A 17,741-nucleotide genomic window follows, 5' to 3' on the forward strand; every position below is an offset into this window, starting at 1 on the left:
ATATGCTGTATGAGCACAAAGTCATTTCCTTCAAACCTTTTCAAAAAAAAAAGTAGCAAACTTGTTGTAAAAACATCCATATTTACTAAAATTCTGTGTCATGCAATGTGTTATCACTTGAACAATTGAAGGCATTAAACAATGTGGAAAATCAAAATGAGAGTCAAGGTTAATTAGTATTTTTAGAGGGCATACTAAAATATTTACCTTTCTGACGAGTCTTTGTATTTTGAATTAGATTTCTAGTTTTAGGCCGATGCGATGGATCATACCTCACACTCCCTGGAGCTAGACATTGTGCAAGTGCAGGAGCCAGTGCCGTTGCCAAGCACTTCCAATGCCTCCGGAGTGGCAGCAGGGTTGTAGCTCATGTAATACTCTTGCAGCTGGGTGCTGAGGTCCTGCTCCGGCTCTGGACTCTTTTTGCGACATTTTCGCCCCACCATGGATCGCTGGTGGAGCAATCTGGTTGCACCTGGGTAGCGCCGCCACAATACGTAGATAACGGTCAAAATTAGAGACATGCTGAAGAAGAGTGCCACACTGCCCACAACCACTTTGTGTAGAGTCATATGTTCCATCTCTGGGGGGAGTATGTGAGTTGGCCGACTACGTGCGATTGAGTCTCTTGGATCTTTGCTCATATGCCCTGGGAATGTAGGATGAGGAATAGGTTGAGGTCTAAAAGGTGGGTGTGGTCCAAAGTGGCGCGGCGCGAGTGGAGACCCACTTGTGGGGGCAAATGTTGGCTCATTGGTGGCTTCAGAAAAAAGCTCTGACATTGGTGAGGGCGTCTCAGTCAGAACGTAATCGGTTTCCTCACAAATGCCATGGTTTCTTGTAACTTCCATAATCTTTTCTCCTTGGAGATACTTTGGGCTGCTGCAAATCATAGTGGTGTCTTTGGTGCCACGGAAATTTCTTAACCAAGCCACCAGTGGACATATGCCAGTGGCACAATCCCATATGTTTCCAGCAAGGCTGATGGAAGTCAGTGAGATCCATGCGGACACTGCCTCCTGTGACACATTGGACAGTTTGTTGGATTCCAGGTTGAGAACTTGAAGGTTGGGCAAACAGTGGAACACAGCTGGATCCAGGGTCTGGATTTCATTTCCAGACAGGTCAAGTTTCTGCAGTGTATACCATGTCCATGGAAGTCCTTGATTGACGACCTTGATGCGGTTCCACTGCAGATATAGTGATCTAAGATTAGCAAGACGAGGAAACAGAAAAAAGTTTATCCGGGTGAACTGGTTGTGTTCAAGATGCAACTCCATCAGTTTCTGTAACCCTAAAAAGGTAGTGCGTGTGAGAGCCTTGATTCGATTGTAGCCCAAATCCAGAAACTCCAAACTTCGGCACTCAAGGAATGCTCGTATGGGGATGTTAGAGAGACCATTTGACCGCAGGTGTAGGTTTTGCAACTTTCGCAAACCATGAAATTGTCCCGGCTGCAGGATTTCCAACTTGTTGTATGACAGGTCTAAACTGCGAAGATTGGGAATTCCATGGAATGTTGAATTGTGCAGAGAAGTGATCTTGTTTGAGCTCATTATTAGCTCTTTTAGTCTACGAACTCCCTGGAATGCCCGACTGTCGACTGCTGAAATCTGATTGTGATCCAGGTATATCCAGAGAAGCTGACCCAGGTGAGCGAACTGATATGGTAACAGGCTGTGCAGTTCATTATAGCGCAGGGAGAGGCCCTGGCACCCAACTGAAATGTTTTCTGGGACATCCAAGAAGCCAGATGAATCACAATTAACAGTTTTCCCTTCACATCGACAGCTATTTGGGCATATGCGCTCACCAAAGCTGAACAACAAGGGAACTCGCAAAAGGAGGAGGAGTGGAAAGAGGAGGTGTGTCACTCGTCCATCATTCAGCATATGACCTAGAAGGGAAGAAAATAAATTTTACTGACTGCAATTTCATTAAAGTCACATAAAATGAATCAGGAAGCAGACCACTCATTAAAGATGGTACTAAATTTGGATAAGCATTTGAATTTGTCATTACTAAACTAATATAAGAACATACTATCAATTACTACTTACTCGCAGATTGGAATAAAGTAAACAAGTAAAGTTGACGACAAAAGCATCAACTGTGAAGAAACAATCACATTTATTATTTGATAATTGATGTCTTGTGACTTATTGTTTCAAGTTATTTTCTGGCACATGAAAATACATGAAAGTTCTTTATTTATTAATAATAATGGTTAATTTTTTTTTGCAACTAAGTTGGGACAAAAACTTTTCACAAAACAAGAAATTTTGCATTGCCGCACCCACCAATACAAGATATACTGTACCACTATTAAAGACCATTAAAGTAGATGATACAAGGTTTTACGATGGCAATGACAGAGATGTTATCCTCCACATTACAAATTAGAGGACCACACATTATGCAGCAGTTCTTTATGGTAGAATTACTACATAATCTCTGGATGGATAAAATGTTTTAATGTTCTTACCCTTTGTATAGTATGCTTATTATTTCCCCTTTCTTTTGAGAAGCACACATTTAAAAAATTTACACACAAGTGTAGACTACGAATAAGAACAGTGATAGAGAATGTAAATGAGGTAAATTGATGGTGAGTAAATGAGAGTAGGGACAACGTGCCATGTGAAAATGTGTTCTATTAATAAATCTCTTGACTCCTCCAAGCCAGAAATGCACCACAGCTTCCACCTTATCCATTAGCTGCTATGTGAAGTGGCTAAGTGTTCAATGCACCGCACCCATTCATTAGTTTTCTTAAAATGATATTTTAATTGGAGCAGATAGAAGGGTCTTTGTGAGCCCAAAGAGGGGACGAACCATTTTCGATGTCCTGAAACCTTAGGCTATTTGATGTGCATGAGAACTATGGCATTGAGCCATTTTCTCTTGGCGTCGCAGCTTGACAGCATATTTAATTAATGTCCATTGATTCAGTATAGATCCCTGCATAGATGAAAGATTAAGAAACAAGTCTATATCAGGGCCCATGTGAGGCTTAACAGAGTGGAGAATGAATTTGAGTATAGTATAGCTTGATTAAGCGATTATTCTGTGCTGTAGTCTTGTTCTTTGTCTTTTCTGTCACAAGTGTTAGAAAACCTTAAGACCTCATATTTTGGGTGACTCTTGTTGGCAGTTACTCATCATCAATATTTTAAAGGCAAAATTATGTAAAATACTTCATCAAAAGCTTCATCTCTGTGGGGATGCTCATGAAACAGGAAAAAAAAACAGGCAATAAAAAGCAGAAAAAGACAAAATAGTTTTGGCTAGCAACCCAAGAGATTAAATCTAATCTGCTGCATGAATATCTGATTTTCTCACTTTTTTTCTTCTAAACTGAGCTTGACCAATTGTGGCCAGAGGCGTCTGAGGTTTTCTATACAAAGTAACTCTTGAAAATCTTGACAACTGTTAGTGTTCTCGCTTTAAAAAAAAAAACAACCTTTAATATCTGAAAGTGAAGTCTGTAATTTCCGCTGCTTTATTTAAGCATGCAGTAAATGACAGTGAAACGTGAATGAATATGCAAACAACAAAGTTTAATCTATATAATCTCTAGGGGTGGTACAAAATAACCACATCAACATAATGGCATTGTTATCTCTCTTAGACTTGGGACAAAATAATCACGTAGAAATACAGTTTATGGCATTGTTATCGCTTAGAGTACATAATCTATACAACAGCAAATGCTGTGTGGCCAATTGCTGCTCTGTTCATTTAATTTGGACTAATAGGTATAAATCAGTAGCATGGTGTACGACTGGTTAGCACATCCGCCACACAGTTCTGTGGACCCGGGTTCAAATCCCGCCTCGCCTGTGTGGAGTTTACATGTTCTCCCCCTGCCTGTGTGGGTTTTCTCCGGGTACTCCTCTTCCCTCCTACCATTCCCAAAACATGCACGGTAGGTTAAGACTCTAAATTTCCCGTAGGTGTGAATGTGAGTGTGATTGGTTGTTTGTCTTTGGTTGTGTGCCCTGTGGTTGGCTGGCAACTAGTTCAAGGTGCGGGGTACACCTTGAACTCTCTCTCGCCCGAAGATAGCTGGGATAGGCTACAGCACGCCCGTGAACCTTGTGAGGATAAGCGGCGCAGAAAATGGACGGATGGATGGTATAAATCACAACACCTACAAAAATGGAGATGATTATTGTTAGTTTACTAATATAATAACCCAAGTGATGACAATTAATGCAAAGTTTTGAACTGTTGATTGATAATAAAGCTTAAGCATTGCACCAGCAATGTTGCAATATGAATTGTGTAAAACAAACAAACAAACAAACAAACAAACAAACAGTCCTATACTGTAGAGGTATGTTTGCCACATTGATTGTAAGATAGGCGCTGCACTTCAACACTTTCCGGTTCTATTTTTTATTCTATTTTTTTTATTCCACCGGCATTTTTTTAATTCACAAATGAGGACAGACACATAAATCAATTCAGTATCACCCACAAGTCTTGAGTATTGCTATTTATCCATGATAATTGTTTCTGAACGCAAAGGAGATCACAACAAATAGTTTTTTTGTTTTTTTTAATCATTAACATTTGCATTTCGTAGAGATGCATAGTCAGACATATCCCTCCGTCCATTTTGTACTCATGAGGGTGATGGGTGAGCTGCAGCTTATCTCAGCTGGGTTTGGGCGAGAAGCACTGTACATCTTGGTTTAGTTATTTTCACACAATAGATTTAAAGACTTGACTATGTGCAGCACTTTTCCCGCTGGTGCAACATCTAACTAGAATGTACAGTATTTACAGTGGAAATTGGTGTGCAAATTCACTACGCAGCAGTGTCTCAAGAAATTCTGTAAACACATCTTTTCATATTCAAGTCACCTGAGGTTATGCTCTGATGGCAATTTTTTTTTAATCCCCTAAAAATGAGACTACCTTCCAGCCTTGCGGGATCGAAGGCTGTGCCAGTTCCCAAAGTGTCAGCTGTCATGTTGCGATGGCTTGATATTTCATTTGAATGCACAATGCTCGAAGCACCGATGCAAAGGCTATTAGCCAGAGTGCCTGAGTGAATTGGCCAGCAGTGTGCAGGTCAAATTCTGAAGCACTTCAAACAAATGAAAAGAGAGCCAGAAAATGAACTATATCCACTATTTATTATTAAATGTTCAACTATGCAACAGTTTATGAACATTATAGTATAGTTTGCGTTTCATTGCAGAGACATCTTGGGATTAGAAACAGGCACAATACTGTTGTACAATCAACTCCTTCCATTATGTTAACAGCCATTTCCCCTTTGTGTTTTTATTTGACCAAGCTTGTATGCAGTAAAGAATGCTTTATGGGAGTATTTTGTTTAATTAAGTGAAGTTGCAGCAAAACCAAAAAGGAAGGGACTCCTAAAAAAGGTCACTACTTCTGTTATACTAGTTACTATTACATTGTTAAAATGACTGCAGTGAAAAAGGTAATTAAAACAATAAATCTGTAACCTCAGAGTTTTGTGGAGATTCAAAAATTATCATAACAGGGTGGTGTAAAGCTGCACTGCATTGTAGTATGTTGCCACACTCAAGTAACTCAATGTAAAATAAGGCAATACAGTATCAGAAAAGTTAAAGATGATTTGTCAAATATGTTGATACATTTTTCTTGGTGAATCAAAACAGAATTATTAGAAAGTTCCGCTTCATTCGATCTCTTGCCCAGTGATAGAAGCTGCTAGTTTGAAAGAGTATGATGTGTGACTGAGCTTAGGCAAGCAGAATCTGAGATGGGCACTTTAGTATTGTGATTTACGACATAACTGACCGTGCGCTCTTAGATTTAGGGCACATAAAATGAAAAGCACTTCCAGGGCTTAAAGTATGTGACATAATATAAGTCATGGGGACCATCTTATGCAGCGGTGATTCACTGGACACATTGGCATAACAATATTGAAATTAACTATGATTTGAGAAAACTAAAACCTGTTATTTCAGAGGCAATCATTTAACATTTGGAAGTCATATGTACTACGAACTTAGAGCAAAAGCAGGTAGTCGTTTAAAGTGGCTGATTTATGCTAAAACACCAGGAGCCTCTCATAGTAAACCAAGTAGAAAGGAGAAATCTTCCTTAAATGCACAAGAACAACAACACAATACTGTATATGGAGGAAAAGAGAGTGGGTAAATAGCAATGAGTAATGGCAATTGGACAATCTACATTACAAGCTGATGCGATGAACAGTCAATTTTGTGAGCTAACTTATGCTGACAGCCTTAGTGGGGGATGTTATATTCGAGGTCGCATGAGTGCATTGACCTCCTAAAGTATAAAAGTGGATAAATGAAGTTCTGTGCTTTAGCTGCTCTTTTATTCTTTTATCAGAAAAGAAGAAAAGATTTAAATTATTAACTCTTCAAGCCCTATTGCTACCTTAAAAAAAACGTCATCCATTAATATTCTACATCAATGTGAATATACACAATAGTGTGTAGAGCTCCAATTAACCCACTTGATGAACTGGCTTTAACATACTGTACGTCAAGTTCTCACACACAGTAAATGTTGTGCTGCAGTGGTGGTTGTCTATTGATTGCAGTGTTTATCATGGTCATTTACTGTACTATGTGGACACTGATTGCATGTTTCACAATTCCATACAGCTTCTAATCTTTCAAGCAAGACTCAACGTTGAGTTGAAAATTATTCTGAACATGACCAAATTTTGAGTTCAACGAGGCTGGTTCAGGGCAGCATAGTGAATGAGTGTATAGCACATCTGCCTCACAGTCAAAAGGCTCCAAAATTTAATCTCGGCTTCCCCGTGTGAAGTATGCATGTTCTCCCTGCAGAGATGCCAACCCCTATTATCGCCTCTCAGGAACATTCTGGATGTTTTGTCAAGTTCGTTCTGATTTTGTCAAGAACATTTGCATCTGAGCCAAAACAAACACACGCCACCAGAAAAACTCTGAACAATTTGATATTGTCTTTATATTTGTACTATATTTTCTTTCTTTAAATCGTTTTGACTGCCGAAATATTGATAGCTTATTTCTTGTTTCAGTTTTGGTTTATTCAAAAAGCTATCTTTGGCACTAAATTGCTAAATATACAATAATGCAGTGATAGTCTGTTATTTACAGACTGACACATTTTTTAAGAACTATCAGATTGTAAAAAAGCTACATTAATATAATAATAATAATAATAATAAATAAGATATAATGCAATTCTGAGAACATTGATTGTGCAGATCTCAAAAGTCAAAATCAAACTCAGCACTCTCGGAATGCATTGGCTACAAAATACTGTATGTTAGGCTGCCACAAATACTCCAATGTTTTGAGTACTTCGAATAAAAAAATGCCCAAGGAATTTTCTCTGCCTCGGGGATGCACTTACTTAACTTATTCACTGCTGGGCCTCCTAGTTTGACTGAGTTTGATACTTTATCTGTAATTACAGTATGTGTGTACACCTTTAAGAGGGCGGGCGGTGGTGAGTCGTGTGATGTACAGTAAGTAAGGAAAAGAGTCTGGGATAAGACGCCGTTGACATGAGTTGTGGCTGACAGCAGAGCGTACGTTGGTGATGTTCTTGTGTTGCCGTGAGGTCAATAAAGCGACTGAAAGTGAATTGGACACTCCCTTCCTCCTTGACCACTTCCAAGGGCATTACAATACTATTGGTAAATTCAGTAGTTGCATGTTAATGGAAGAAAAGAGTTCATTGTCAAGCTGAGACACCTCTAACACTGCTGAACAAGCACCCTGAATATGTTGTGTCATGTTATAGTCACGCACACTGTAGTTGTACATTATGGCCAGTGTACTTACATCGTTTCTGCAAGTGGCTCCATTTTGAGTCAAGTACTGTAGGTGGGAAAAAAACGATTGCAAGTGGCAAAGTTTGTGAAAAAAATATATTAAGGCAATACTGTATGTGTTTCCTATCGAGGTGTCTTCATTTTCGTCTTCATTTTAGTTTAGTTAGTCTGGTCTAAGCTAATAAATGCAAAGCCATGAACCTACTGTATTATTATGGTCACATCCTGAAATGATCCAAGTGAAGTTGCACAAAGGCGGCACGGTGACCGACTGGTTAGCATGTCTGCCTCACAGTTCTCAGGACCTGGGTTCAAATCCTGCCTTGCCTGTGTGGCGTTTGCATGTTCTCCCTGTGCCTGCGTGGGTTTTCTCCGGGTACTCCAGTTTCCTCCCACATCCCAAAAACATGCGTGGTCGGTTAATTGGAGACTATAAATTGCTCGTAGGTGTGAATGTGATAGCGAATGTTTGTTTGTTTGTGACCTCTCGCCCAGAATCAGCTGATATGGGCGCCAGCACACCCACGACACTAGTGAGGATAAGCGGTACGGAAGATGAATGAAGTTGCACACCAAGCTCCTTAGGCCTTTTGTAATTAATGCCCTACAGGGTATTTTATACTTACAAGAAATGCTATGAATGCAAGATGAAAAAATTCTAACTTTAAACTGAAATTGTTTTACGTTTTCTTCCCTCTTATTCCGGTGTTTGCGTCGCGCCTACATTTAACAAAAGCTTAGAACCGGTTTAGTATGGCTTAGCCGTCTTCTACTGATATTTATTCCTCGTCCTCCTTTCGTGATAACGATACTTGTCAGAAGTGTAGCATATTCACCGCCATGAAGGCGATGATTAGTGACTTTTAGAGGAGCGGCGTGTTATCTACATCAGCTAACCATCAGCCGCAGCTTCAGAGCTGCAGGCTTAAACAATTAGTTTTTTTTTTTACATGGAGGAAAATATGATGAAATCATCAATATATATTTTTTTTTTGGCGATTGGTTGGTAGAGTCCAAATCTTATGTCAGCCAATCACTTGCCGCAGTTCTTAGACAGCAAGCGTGTGATAGCCACTTGCTCGCTAGCTCGATCGGATCAGACTGGATCTAAAATCTGTTTTTTATGTTTTTTCCCTCCAAGTGTTGTTTGTACATACTTACTATCTATAAATCATTCATGTTCCTTAAAACGTTTGTACTTTTTATGGATCTAAAATCTCCGATTTTACTACTCTTAAATAAGGAGTCCATTCCATACTTTGCTCCAGCATGCAGATCCCACGTGATCACAACAGTTTGCTAAGGTGTTAACATAGTTGCAAGGTGTAAGAGTGAATGTTGCTTGCTTCAACTCGTTTATTGGCACTCCAGTTTAAGTTCACTGAACACTTAACTCACACAACAAAATAATGATTGAATGTTCAAATACATCACAGCCTTCGTTTCTTCATTTTTGGTCACAAAAATCGCTAGCTCAAACCTAACACACAATGAATAAAAAACACCATTGACGAGCTAACGAAAATTAGCATTGAACTCGTGACACTAATCTCTTTCAAAATAATGAATAATGGTACACAAATGCTGTATAACCATATACAGTAACAATACTCTCCGGCATATATAGTGTGTTCCCTCGCCACTTCGCGCTTCACGTTTTGCGGCTTCAGTGCTTCGCAGGTTTTTCCAAAATATTTATAAAAAAAAAAAAAATACAGCCATATCGGCAGCCATATTGCGGAGACACGGTTTCATGTTGATGTGCGTGAGAGAAGGTTTCCCTGCATGCCAAACAAAGAGAAGAGTTGACTCAGAGGCTTTGTACATGCCTGTACTGTACGGGCCCTCATACAAGGCGCGTGATTGGTTCCCGGCACGACATCGACCAAATGTAAAGTATAAATACTCTTTACATATTTTAAACATTCTGGTACCCACATACACACCCACGAAAATTCGTAGGGGGGGGGGAGGCAAATCCTACTTCGTTGGTTTTCACCTTTCGCAGGGGGTCCTGGTCCCCACTAACGAGGGAACACTGTATTCTTCAAAATCAGTAAAAAACGAAACGAAACTCCAGTTGCATCAATAAGTTCAAAAGTGTAAAGCCACACGTGGAGAAAAAATGCTGTTCCCACCAACACTGACAGTAAAAAAAATAACTGTATTGAACTTTAATTGTTATGTTGCACTTTAAAAGTATAATTTGTATGTATTATTTATTGAAATTATTTTTCATGTTTTTTTTAATTTATTTTTTAGTTAATCTATTCAAATGTAGAATATGCTTATGTTTAAGTTAAGCAGTGGTTATGTTGAAATTTAAATATATTAAATATATAAATGTATATATATATATCCTGTATGTTCCACAATAATATGTCAAGTGTAAAATGCATAAAATTTGACTATTCATGAGCCTAGATGAACAGATGCTGGCTTGTTTTTACGTTTTCTATTAAATTAAATATATAAACTTATCAAATATTTTCCCATGTCTCCAAAGAGCAAATTGTTACTACTACGCCATAGCTTACTTATAAGAAAACAATAAAGAGTGAATAGCTCAAGACAATTTCTGAATTTCTAATGCTCAGTTTAGTTGTTTTAGTTTTGCTTAGTCTGGTTTAGCAGGATTGATATGTGTAAGCATTTTTGCATTAGCTTTTTTTTTTTTTTGTTACGTGATACATAGTAATACTATCCTCCTATTTATCGCAGCAAGTATGAAACACACACTGAGGATGAATTCAAAAGGCATATACAGCAATTTTAAGATGAGGTGAGTGCCTCAGCTCAGCAAATAATATGCGATGGAGTTTATTAGCTGATGGCTGAGAAAGTGAGCAGGCCTGTCTGTGGCTCTTGTCTCTTAGCATGTGTATTGCACTTGGAAGTTATAGCAATTTCCTGATCTAGACTTGGAAAAAGCAACTGTTTCTGACATTACTAAGCACATTTAATATCTTGTTTGTAATTGAAGTGTCATGGAATATAGTTCTTGGCTATAATGTATTCACTTGGAAATATGTATTCAAATTTAGGCAATCAAAATAAAAACTAGACTGTACAGGATTCTGCTGCATAACACGATCCAAATCTAGTTGCGAGTAGAGACATCTGTATCTTTGTAACATACACACTGTATCTTGTCACGCACCCAGACTCATTAGTGCTCTGTGATTGTTTCTCTTCCTGTCACACTGAAATCTCTGACTTTTGGTTATATTTCTTCTCTGTATACTGCCTGCAGCCTTCCCTTGGACTGAACCAAATTAAAATGAGACTTTGTTGGATATGCTGATTCATGCAGATATCACAACTGCAACTAGAAATAGCAGTTCCCTCAGAAATGGCACAAGAATACAAGAGAAAGACATGAATGAGGAGGTTTTGTTAATACATCACAACATCATAGCAATCTTCAGCAGAGATCTACAATACCTACACTCAAATATAAATTGACAAATGTCGACATTTTTCCCCTTCATAAAATCCTCTCCAGACATTGAATCTTATGATATCTGGTATTTATGAGTGAGGTTTAAAAAAAAAAAAAAAAAAACTACTTTTGACAAACAATGGTAGGTAATCAGTGTAAACAAAGGTGTGGAACCACTGATTAACTTTCATTTGGATCACTTATTCATTTAAACTTTTCCCACAAGCTTATATTATGCTTTTGCAACACCAAGGCTCATGTCAATGTTTATCCATAAGTTAATTGAAGGTATTTAATAAGAGTTACTGTACTTACTTTTTAACTTTTTTTGCTTACTACTGTGGTTTAGGAAGTCCTGGGTCAGCCAGTTTAGTTTAGTAACTGACATCAATATTGTATGAAAGATGTTTTTTTTTCCCTTTACTGGTATGACGACATCACATTAGTTTGTTCCCTTTTGTCCATTCACATACAGTACACAAACATCTGTGTGTGTGTGTGGGTGTGTGTGTGTGTGTGTGTGTGTGTGTGTGTGTGTGATCATCAGGTGCCATACGCCTATTAGCTGTGAGCAGTATAGCGATGACAGAGCAATATGACTGGACAATCAACCAGGCACACTTAGGACAAAAAACACATTTATTATAACTTAACATAACTGTTTTTAATAATTTCATCATTTAATTTTACAAAAATAACCAGAACTACATTTTTCAGCTAAGTAATTCTGGCAGCAATCTGATTTTGCTCTTCCTGGCTAATGCAGCCATGATTAATGCAAGGCTTTATTCACAATGGTTCACTTTGTGCCAGGAATCACTAATCAAAATCATTTCACCATTTTATAATGTTACTATTATATATACTATACTACCAACGTCTTCTGCTTTCATATTGTGTGAACTCTTTAATGAGGCCCATAATGACTGTATTCTTGTTTCTATGATATACTGTCAAGACAGAAGATAGACAGACAGACAGCTAGAACTGACTGACAGAACGAACACCTTTCCTTCAGGGGTCGAAGGCAGCCAGAAGCCTCATGAAGTAAAGCGGACACTGTCCCTTGCTATAAATTACGGCAGTTTTGGCTGACCATTAAAGTTTATTGTCCAGCTCTAGTCCAAGGTATGACCCTCGTTACCGACAGATTGCCAGGGAGTCTTGGTTTGGAGGAAGTCCACTAACAATTCCTTGGTCTAACGTGTATTAATCTGAAGCTGGTTCTTGTTGCCCAGACCATATTAATAGTTAGTTGCTATACTTGTAATTTGTCATGGAACCACCACGGTCCAAACTGTAGCTGTCTGTATTTTCGGTCTCTGCCCGTATCCTCTTGCTAGTGAACCATTGGTATTCCACAGCTGGTGCTTGTTTCCTCCTGGCTCCCACAATCATTTCAAGAGGTCACGGATATGAATTTTACCCCTGTGAGACATGCTGCTTCATCTCTATTCTCTCTTGCGTGTGTGGAGTTGATCTGTGTCATTCTCTCCCTGGGTGGTTTAATTACCTGTGCAAAGAAGGTTATGTTTTCATTGCCACCAGTTTTTGTGTTTGTTTGTATGGTTTTACGTTCTGTAACTTGTCATCTCATAGTTCTGGGTATTTGGAATGAGTCCAATAATCAATTAGTTGATTAATCGATTGTTAAATCTATTGATTGTGTGGAATTAATTGTTGGTAATCGTGCCTTGAAGTAATTGAGATGAAATTGAGGGTCTTGTATGACTGTGGAAAAACAGTACGTGATTACACATACACTGTAGTGCGATTACTTTAATCGAGCTGTCCTTTGGTCAAGTGTGAACACTTGGATCCAAACGCTGCAGCGCACCAAGCAAGTGGATTGAGACTGCTTGAAGAGGTGGAGTCAGTCCGCTTGCCAAGTTTACCTCAGCTTTAAGACCAGTATTAAAAGCAGCATAAAGCATATCAAACTTAAATATGTAGCAGCAATAGATTGGCATAGGCATCACAATTGCAAAAGTGTTTTGGTCCAAACTAGATTTACCAACTGCACGTGTGAACACAACAAAAGTTTCACTTGTTGAAGTACGTATTGTGATAAGTAAGCTATTATTTGGAGGGAATAACTTGTAAGGTTAAAAACTGGTAATCCTTTCTATTGCTTTGTTAAAAGGTGCTAACACAAACCAAATGTTATTCATCCAATACCGTCTATATACGCTTTGTTACGGTGATAATAAAGAATCTGTGTTTCTATGCTGTTTATTTATGGACCTTGTTCTAAATACACAGCTTTGTTATTTTATGCTTTCACGGTCAATTTAAAATGACAAAAGTACAAAATGGAACAACGGGATTTTTAAAATTAGTATTTTTACAGTATTTAATATATTTGAGATATGTTTTTTTCCCTCAAAGTGTTGTTTGTACATACTTACTATCTATAAACCATTCATGTTCCTTAAAACGTTTGTACTTTTTCTGTCCACATAAATTTGTACCCTCCATCCATTTCCTGAGCCGCTTATACTCACAAGGGTCGCGGGAGCCTATCATCGGGCAGGAGGCGGGGTATACCCTGAACTGCTCGCCAGCCAATCGCAGAGCACACATAAACAAACAACCATTCGCACTCACATTCACACCTAGGGGCAATTTAGAGACTTCAATTAACCTACCATGCATGTTTTTGGGATGTGGGAGGAAACCGGAGTTCCCGGAGAAAACCCACGCAGGCACGGGGTGAACTTGCAAACTCCACACAGGCGGGGCTGGGGATTGAACCCCGGTCCTCAGAACTGTGAGGCAGACGCTCTAACCAGTCGGCCACCGTGCCGCCCAAATTTGTACCTTTCCAAAATAATGACTCCTCCTCTGAGGACCAATTACAATCTGAATGAGAAGAATGTGTATTAGGAATCAATTGACTCTTTTATTGTCCCTTTCATTATGTTTTCCAAAACAGAAATGCTGCTCGATTGTAAATTTGAACAGTTGTGTTGCTACCTGAGGCAAGACAGCACACGTAAAATAACATGGAAATTCACTACGAACTACAGCTGTTGATTGTTATCAAGAGACATTTACTCGGCAGAACATTTGATACACCTGTACAGTCTAGTGACAGCCAAATTCAAGAGATATTTGTAAAGAAGAGTTGAGATTTGAACCCAGAGCCTCTTGACTGTGAGGCAGATGTTCTCACCACTACGCACAATGCTGCCCAAAGTATTCCTGTGTGTGGTAATTTACTCATCTCCAGGACAGCCAAAGTGCATGCCCTATTACATTGTCACACTCACTCGTTATGTTGCTCTAACCTCGTTTAGAGCAGCATCCCTCAGTTTATACTGAAAAGGAAAAAGAGTGATGCAGACCAGCACAAGCTTAAGGCAGGCATACTAAAGCTTATTTTTGGAAGATGTCACTGGGCGTACAAACGATCTGGTCGGATTTTATACACGCATGAATGGTTAAAGTAACACAATTTCAACTTCTTGCTCCCAAGAGGCACAATTTGTTTGGAAAACTAGGTGATGGGTTGTGATAGGAGATCTTGCTGCGTGAACTTCAGTTACAGTTGACTTTTCTGACAAATGCATGATTTTGTTGAATAACTATAGTTAAATAATGAAAAGCTTAATTGTGGGTGCAAATTAGTTGCACTAAGCTGCTTATTAAAAATCTGCCAGTGTTTATTTATGTGTGTGTGGGCAGTGTGGAAGGCCCTCTGCCTGGGTCATGAGGACTCACAACATATGTTACAATATAATGAGATCTACCAAATATTCTGTCTCCACAAAAATCATAATGCTCAGTTTTGACTGACACTGTCAAACAGTTATCTTTTTTAAAATATTGTTGTGGTTGTGCTTTGCAAGTGTAGCATTCTGTTTGTTTCTCATAGTTTGTTTCTCCTGTGGAGAAAATATGTTTTTCCAGCTTTAATATAAATTTAATGACAACAGAAGCACACCTTGGCATTATGCAGCTTTGTTCTTGATCACTGCTAACAACAAGCATAAGAAACTGCTCATGAACTATCTCTACAAACTGAGCATTATCTTTGTAAATGCAAAATTATTGATACAGCTCTTGTAATGGATCATATTTTATCCTTACCCGCGAAAGGGCAATGTATATTGGGGGGGGGGGTTAAAAGATATGGATGCATGGAACGTTTCATAAACAAACAAATGGATCTCACCACCACTGTGTGTGCAAGCAGACATGGAAATGAGTCCCTCACTGTATATCCAACACCACTGGCTTGCAAAAATGATTTTTGAATCCAAAATTCCTTCAAAGACACAACAGCGGTGTGTTTTCACCACCCAACCTCACACAGTAAAATGAAGATTGATTGAAGCTGCAGAAGGCAAGGGAAGTGTGGGTTTGTGGCTCCTGCGAGCTGTACCTTCTGAGTACTAAAATGGAGGAGGCGTGTGGGATGAGATTGGAGGTGCTGTTTGGGGATGGGGGGCGGCAGAAGTTAGAGGAATGACTCAAATCTGCCACCGCTTGCAATGCTGTGGGAAAGTGCGGATTGATCCCTGCGTTGCCATTTTTACGAACCTCATCCTTTTTTAAGGCCATTTTGTGATGCTTCTCAATTAAGTGCTGAGTGACGTGTCGCATTTATTCCACATTAGTGCACTGCGCAATTACCCTTCGACCATATTACGCGCGACTCGGTTCTATAAAACATTCAAATGTGACAATATAATCTCCCCTGGTTGAGCATACATTTGTTTCGTGAACGAAAGCATCCCCGTTGCTGCTTTTCAGATGAAGCGTTTTGTCGAGAGTGCAGCTGAAAGTGCTGTTTAACCGCCGGAGGCTTTGTTAGAGCAGGAGCACATTCACAATTGACTAACAGCCCACATTGTTATCGAGAGGAGCGCGACAAGCACCTAACTCCATTTGCTACGCGTATTCCTGCCCTCACTTCACTCACCCATGTTGGCTCATCCGCGCGCCCGCTCCGTCTTGATATCCAATAGTGCAATCCTTCAGCACTGATCACGACCTCCCTTGTGTCGCTTTTCCAATCCAGACCCTCAAAACAGGCAGAACCCCTCAGGCGAGCGGTGACTCACCTTCATTGATTTCTACTAAAAATAAAAATAAAAAATAAATATTGAGTAAAAATCTTCTGGTTAAGCGTTTAAAGTTTGTTCCAGTGCGCTCTGACGCTGCGTAACTTGCCAAACGTAATAGAAAACGTGCCATCAAAGCGCAACTTGCAAATTGATCTTCCGCTTTGAAACTTGGATTTTAGAACGCGCGCAAAAAAATCAGTAGGTTTCGAAAGTGGGGAGGGGGAGTTGGGGGGGAAAGGCGCAGTCTCCTTCCCCAAGCAGGTGCCCCATGCAAGCGCACGTCAACAGTGTGAGGGATTTGCAGGGGCGCGCGCTCAGCCTACCCAGATGCGTGTGCCCGCCCGCACGCGTGGGGGACGCGTGCGGGAGGGGGGACGCGAGACAGTGAACGTGAACGCTCTCAACGCATTGTTGAACAGCTGCAGGCGCGTATGGGGGGGGATATGAGATGTGTTGTTCGTTCAGTCATCAAGCCGCTCCCCAAACCCAATCGTGCTTACGTTGTAAGGGGGACATATGCAGGAGGATTTTAATTATTACGGAATGAGTGGATGTACACCGCAATCTTGAGCCTGGCTCACGTTGCGTAATTATTGCTGCTGAGAATTGCTGAATGCAGTGCATAAGAGCAGATGCGTGGAACATGGAGTGTTTGTGAGGATTGATTTCGTTACTAAATACTGTTCCCCACCAACATATACTCAGAAATGACTTCACATTAGGGAGATTTTCCAGTTTAAAATAAATAAATAAATAAAACTGTTTTGGCATATGTTAAAACTGTCTGTATGACCTGACAGTGGAATATTATTAAAATGACCTTTTGAAAAATCATCCCTCTCTGGCACCACATAATGCTTCTAACTTAATTTTACAACTGGGCAAGGCACGACAAGAATAGCCAATCGGAGACTATAGAGACTTGAGGCGTGACTGAATAGGCTGTTAATCATTTGCACACGCACACACAGCCTCGCTCAGCAGCCCCACCCAAAAAGAGTCTATTATAATTTCTTGGCCAGATGATTTAACTCCTGATAGCAACAAAAGTTGATGAAAGATGGAACTGGAATTCTCTCTACTTAAAAAAAAAAGGGTCAACATGTATAACCAGAAGTGCACATAAAACTTTGGGTCTGGTTCTCAAATGAGCACCAGAGTTTGTTGCTTGGTGCTTGTTCATATATGACCTTATAAACATTTTGTTTTACTTTTATGACATATTGCATGTGCTTTGTTTTTGTTTTCTTAGTCTTAGTCTGAGCTTGTAAGCAGCCTCTACAAACATACATGTAGTAATAAGACATAAATTTAGACACATTGTTTAGTTTTCCATACCTTGCATACTGTATATCAATCCAGTGGAACCTCGACAGAACGGACTAATAGGGGCACGGAGTTTTCCGATATATCC

At 39.5% G+C, this 17,741-nt stretch overlaps 1 protein-coding gene across 2 annotated transcripts in view; it reads right to left on the reverse strand.

Annotated features, from left to right (window-relative positions):
• The window catches only part of LOC133465095 (leucine-rich repeat transmembrane neuronal protein 4-like), a 47,252-nt gene extending 30,700 nt beyond the window's left edge, over positions 1 to 16,552 (reverse strand). The window contains exons 1-2 of one of the 2 annotated variants that reach the window (XR_009784544.1): positions 16,183 to 16,552; positions 208 to 1,897 (exon numbers count right to left, since the gene is read on the reverse strand). Coding sequence is in view for 1 of the 2 variants with exons in the window: in XM_061747540.1 (XP_061603524.1) it covers positions 273 to 1,897; positions 16,183 to 16,186 (1,629 nt within the window). In the remaining variant the exon portion in view is untranslated. The remainder of the gene's footprint in view (positions 1 to 207; positions 1,898 to 16,182) is intronic. The other variant, XM_061747540.1, reaches the window with a different exon arrangement.
• Between the last annotated feature and the right edge of the window lie 1,189 nt (positions 16,553 to 17,741).

The sequence above is a fragment of the Phyllopteryx taeniolatus genome, chromosome 15, assembly GCF_024500385.1.
Source record: "Phyllopteryx taeniolatus isolate TA_2022b chromosome 15, UOR_Ptae_1.2, whole genome shotgun sequence".
NCBI classification, from domain to species: domain Eukaryota; kingdom Metazoa; phylum Chordata; class Actinopteri; order Syngnathiformes; family Syngnathidae; genus Phyllopteryx; species Phyllopteryx taeniolatus.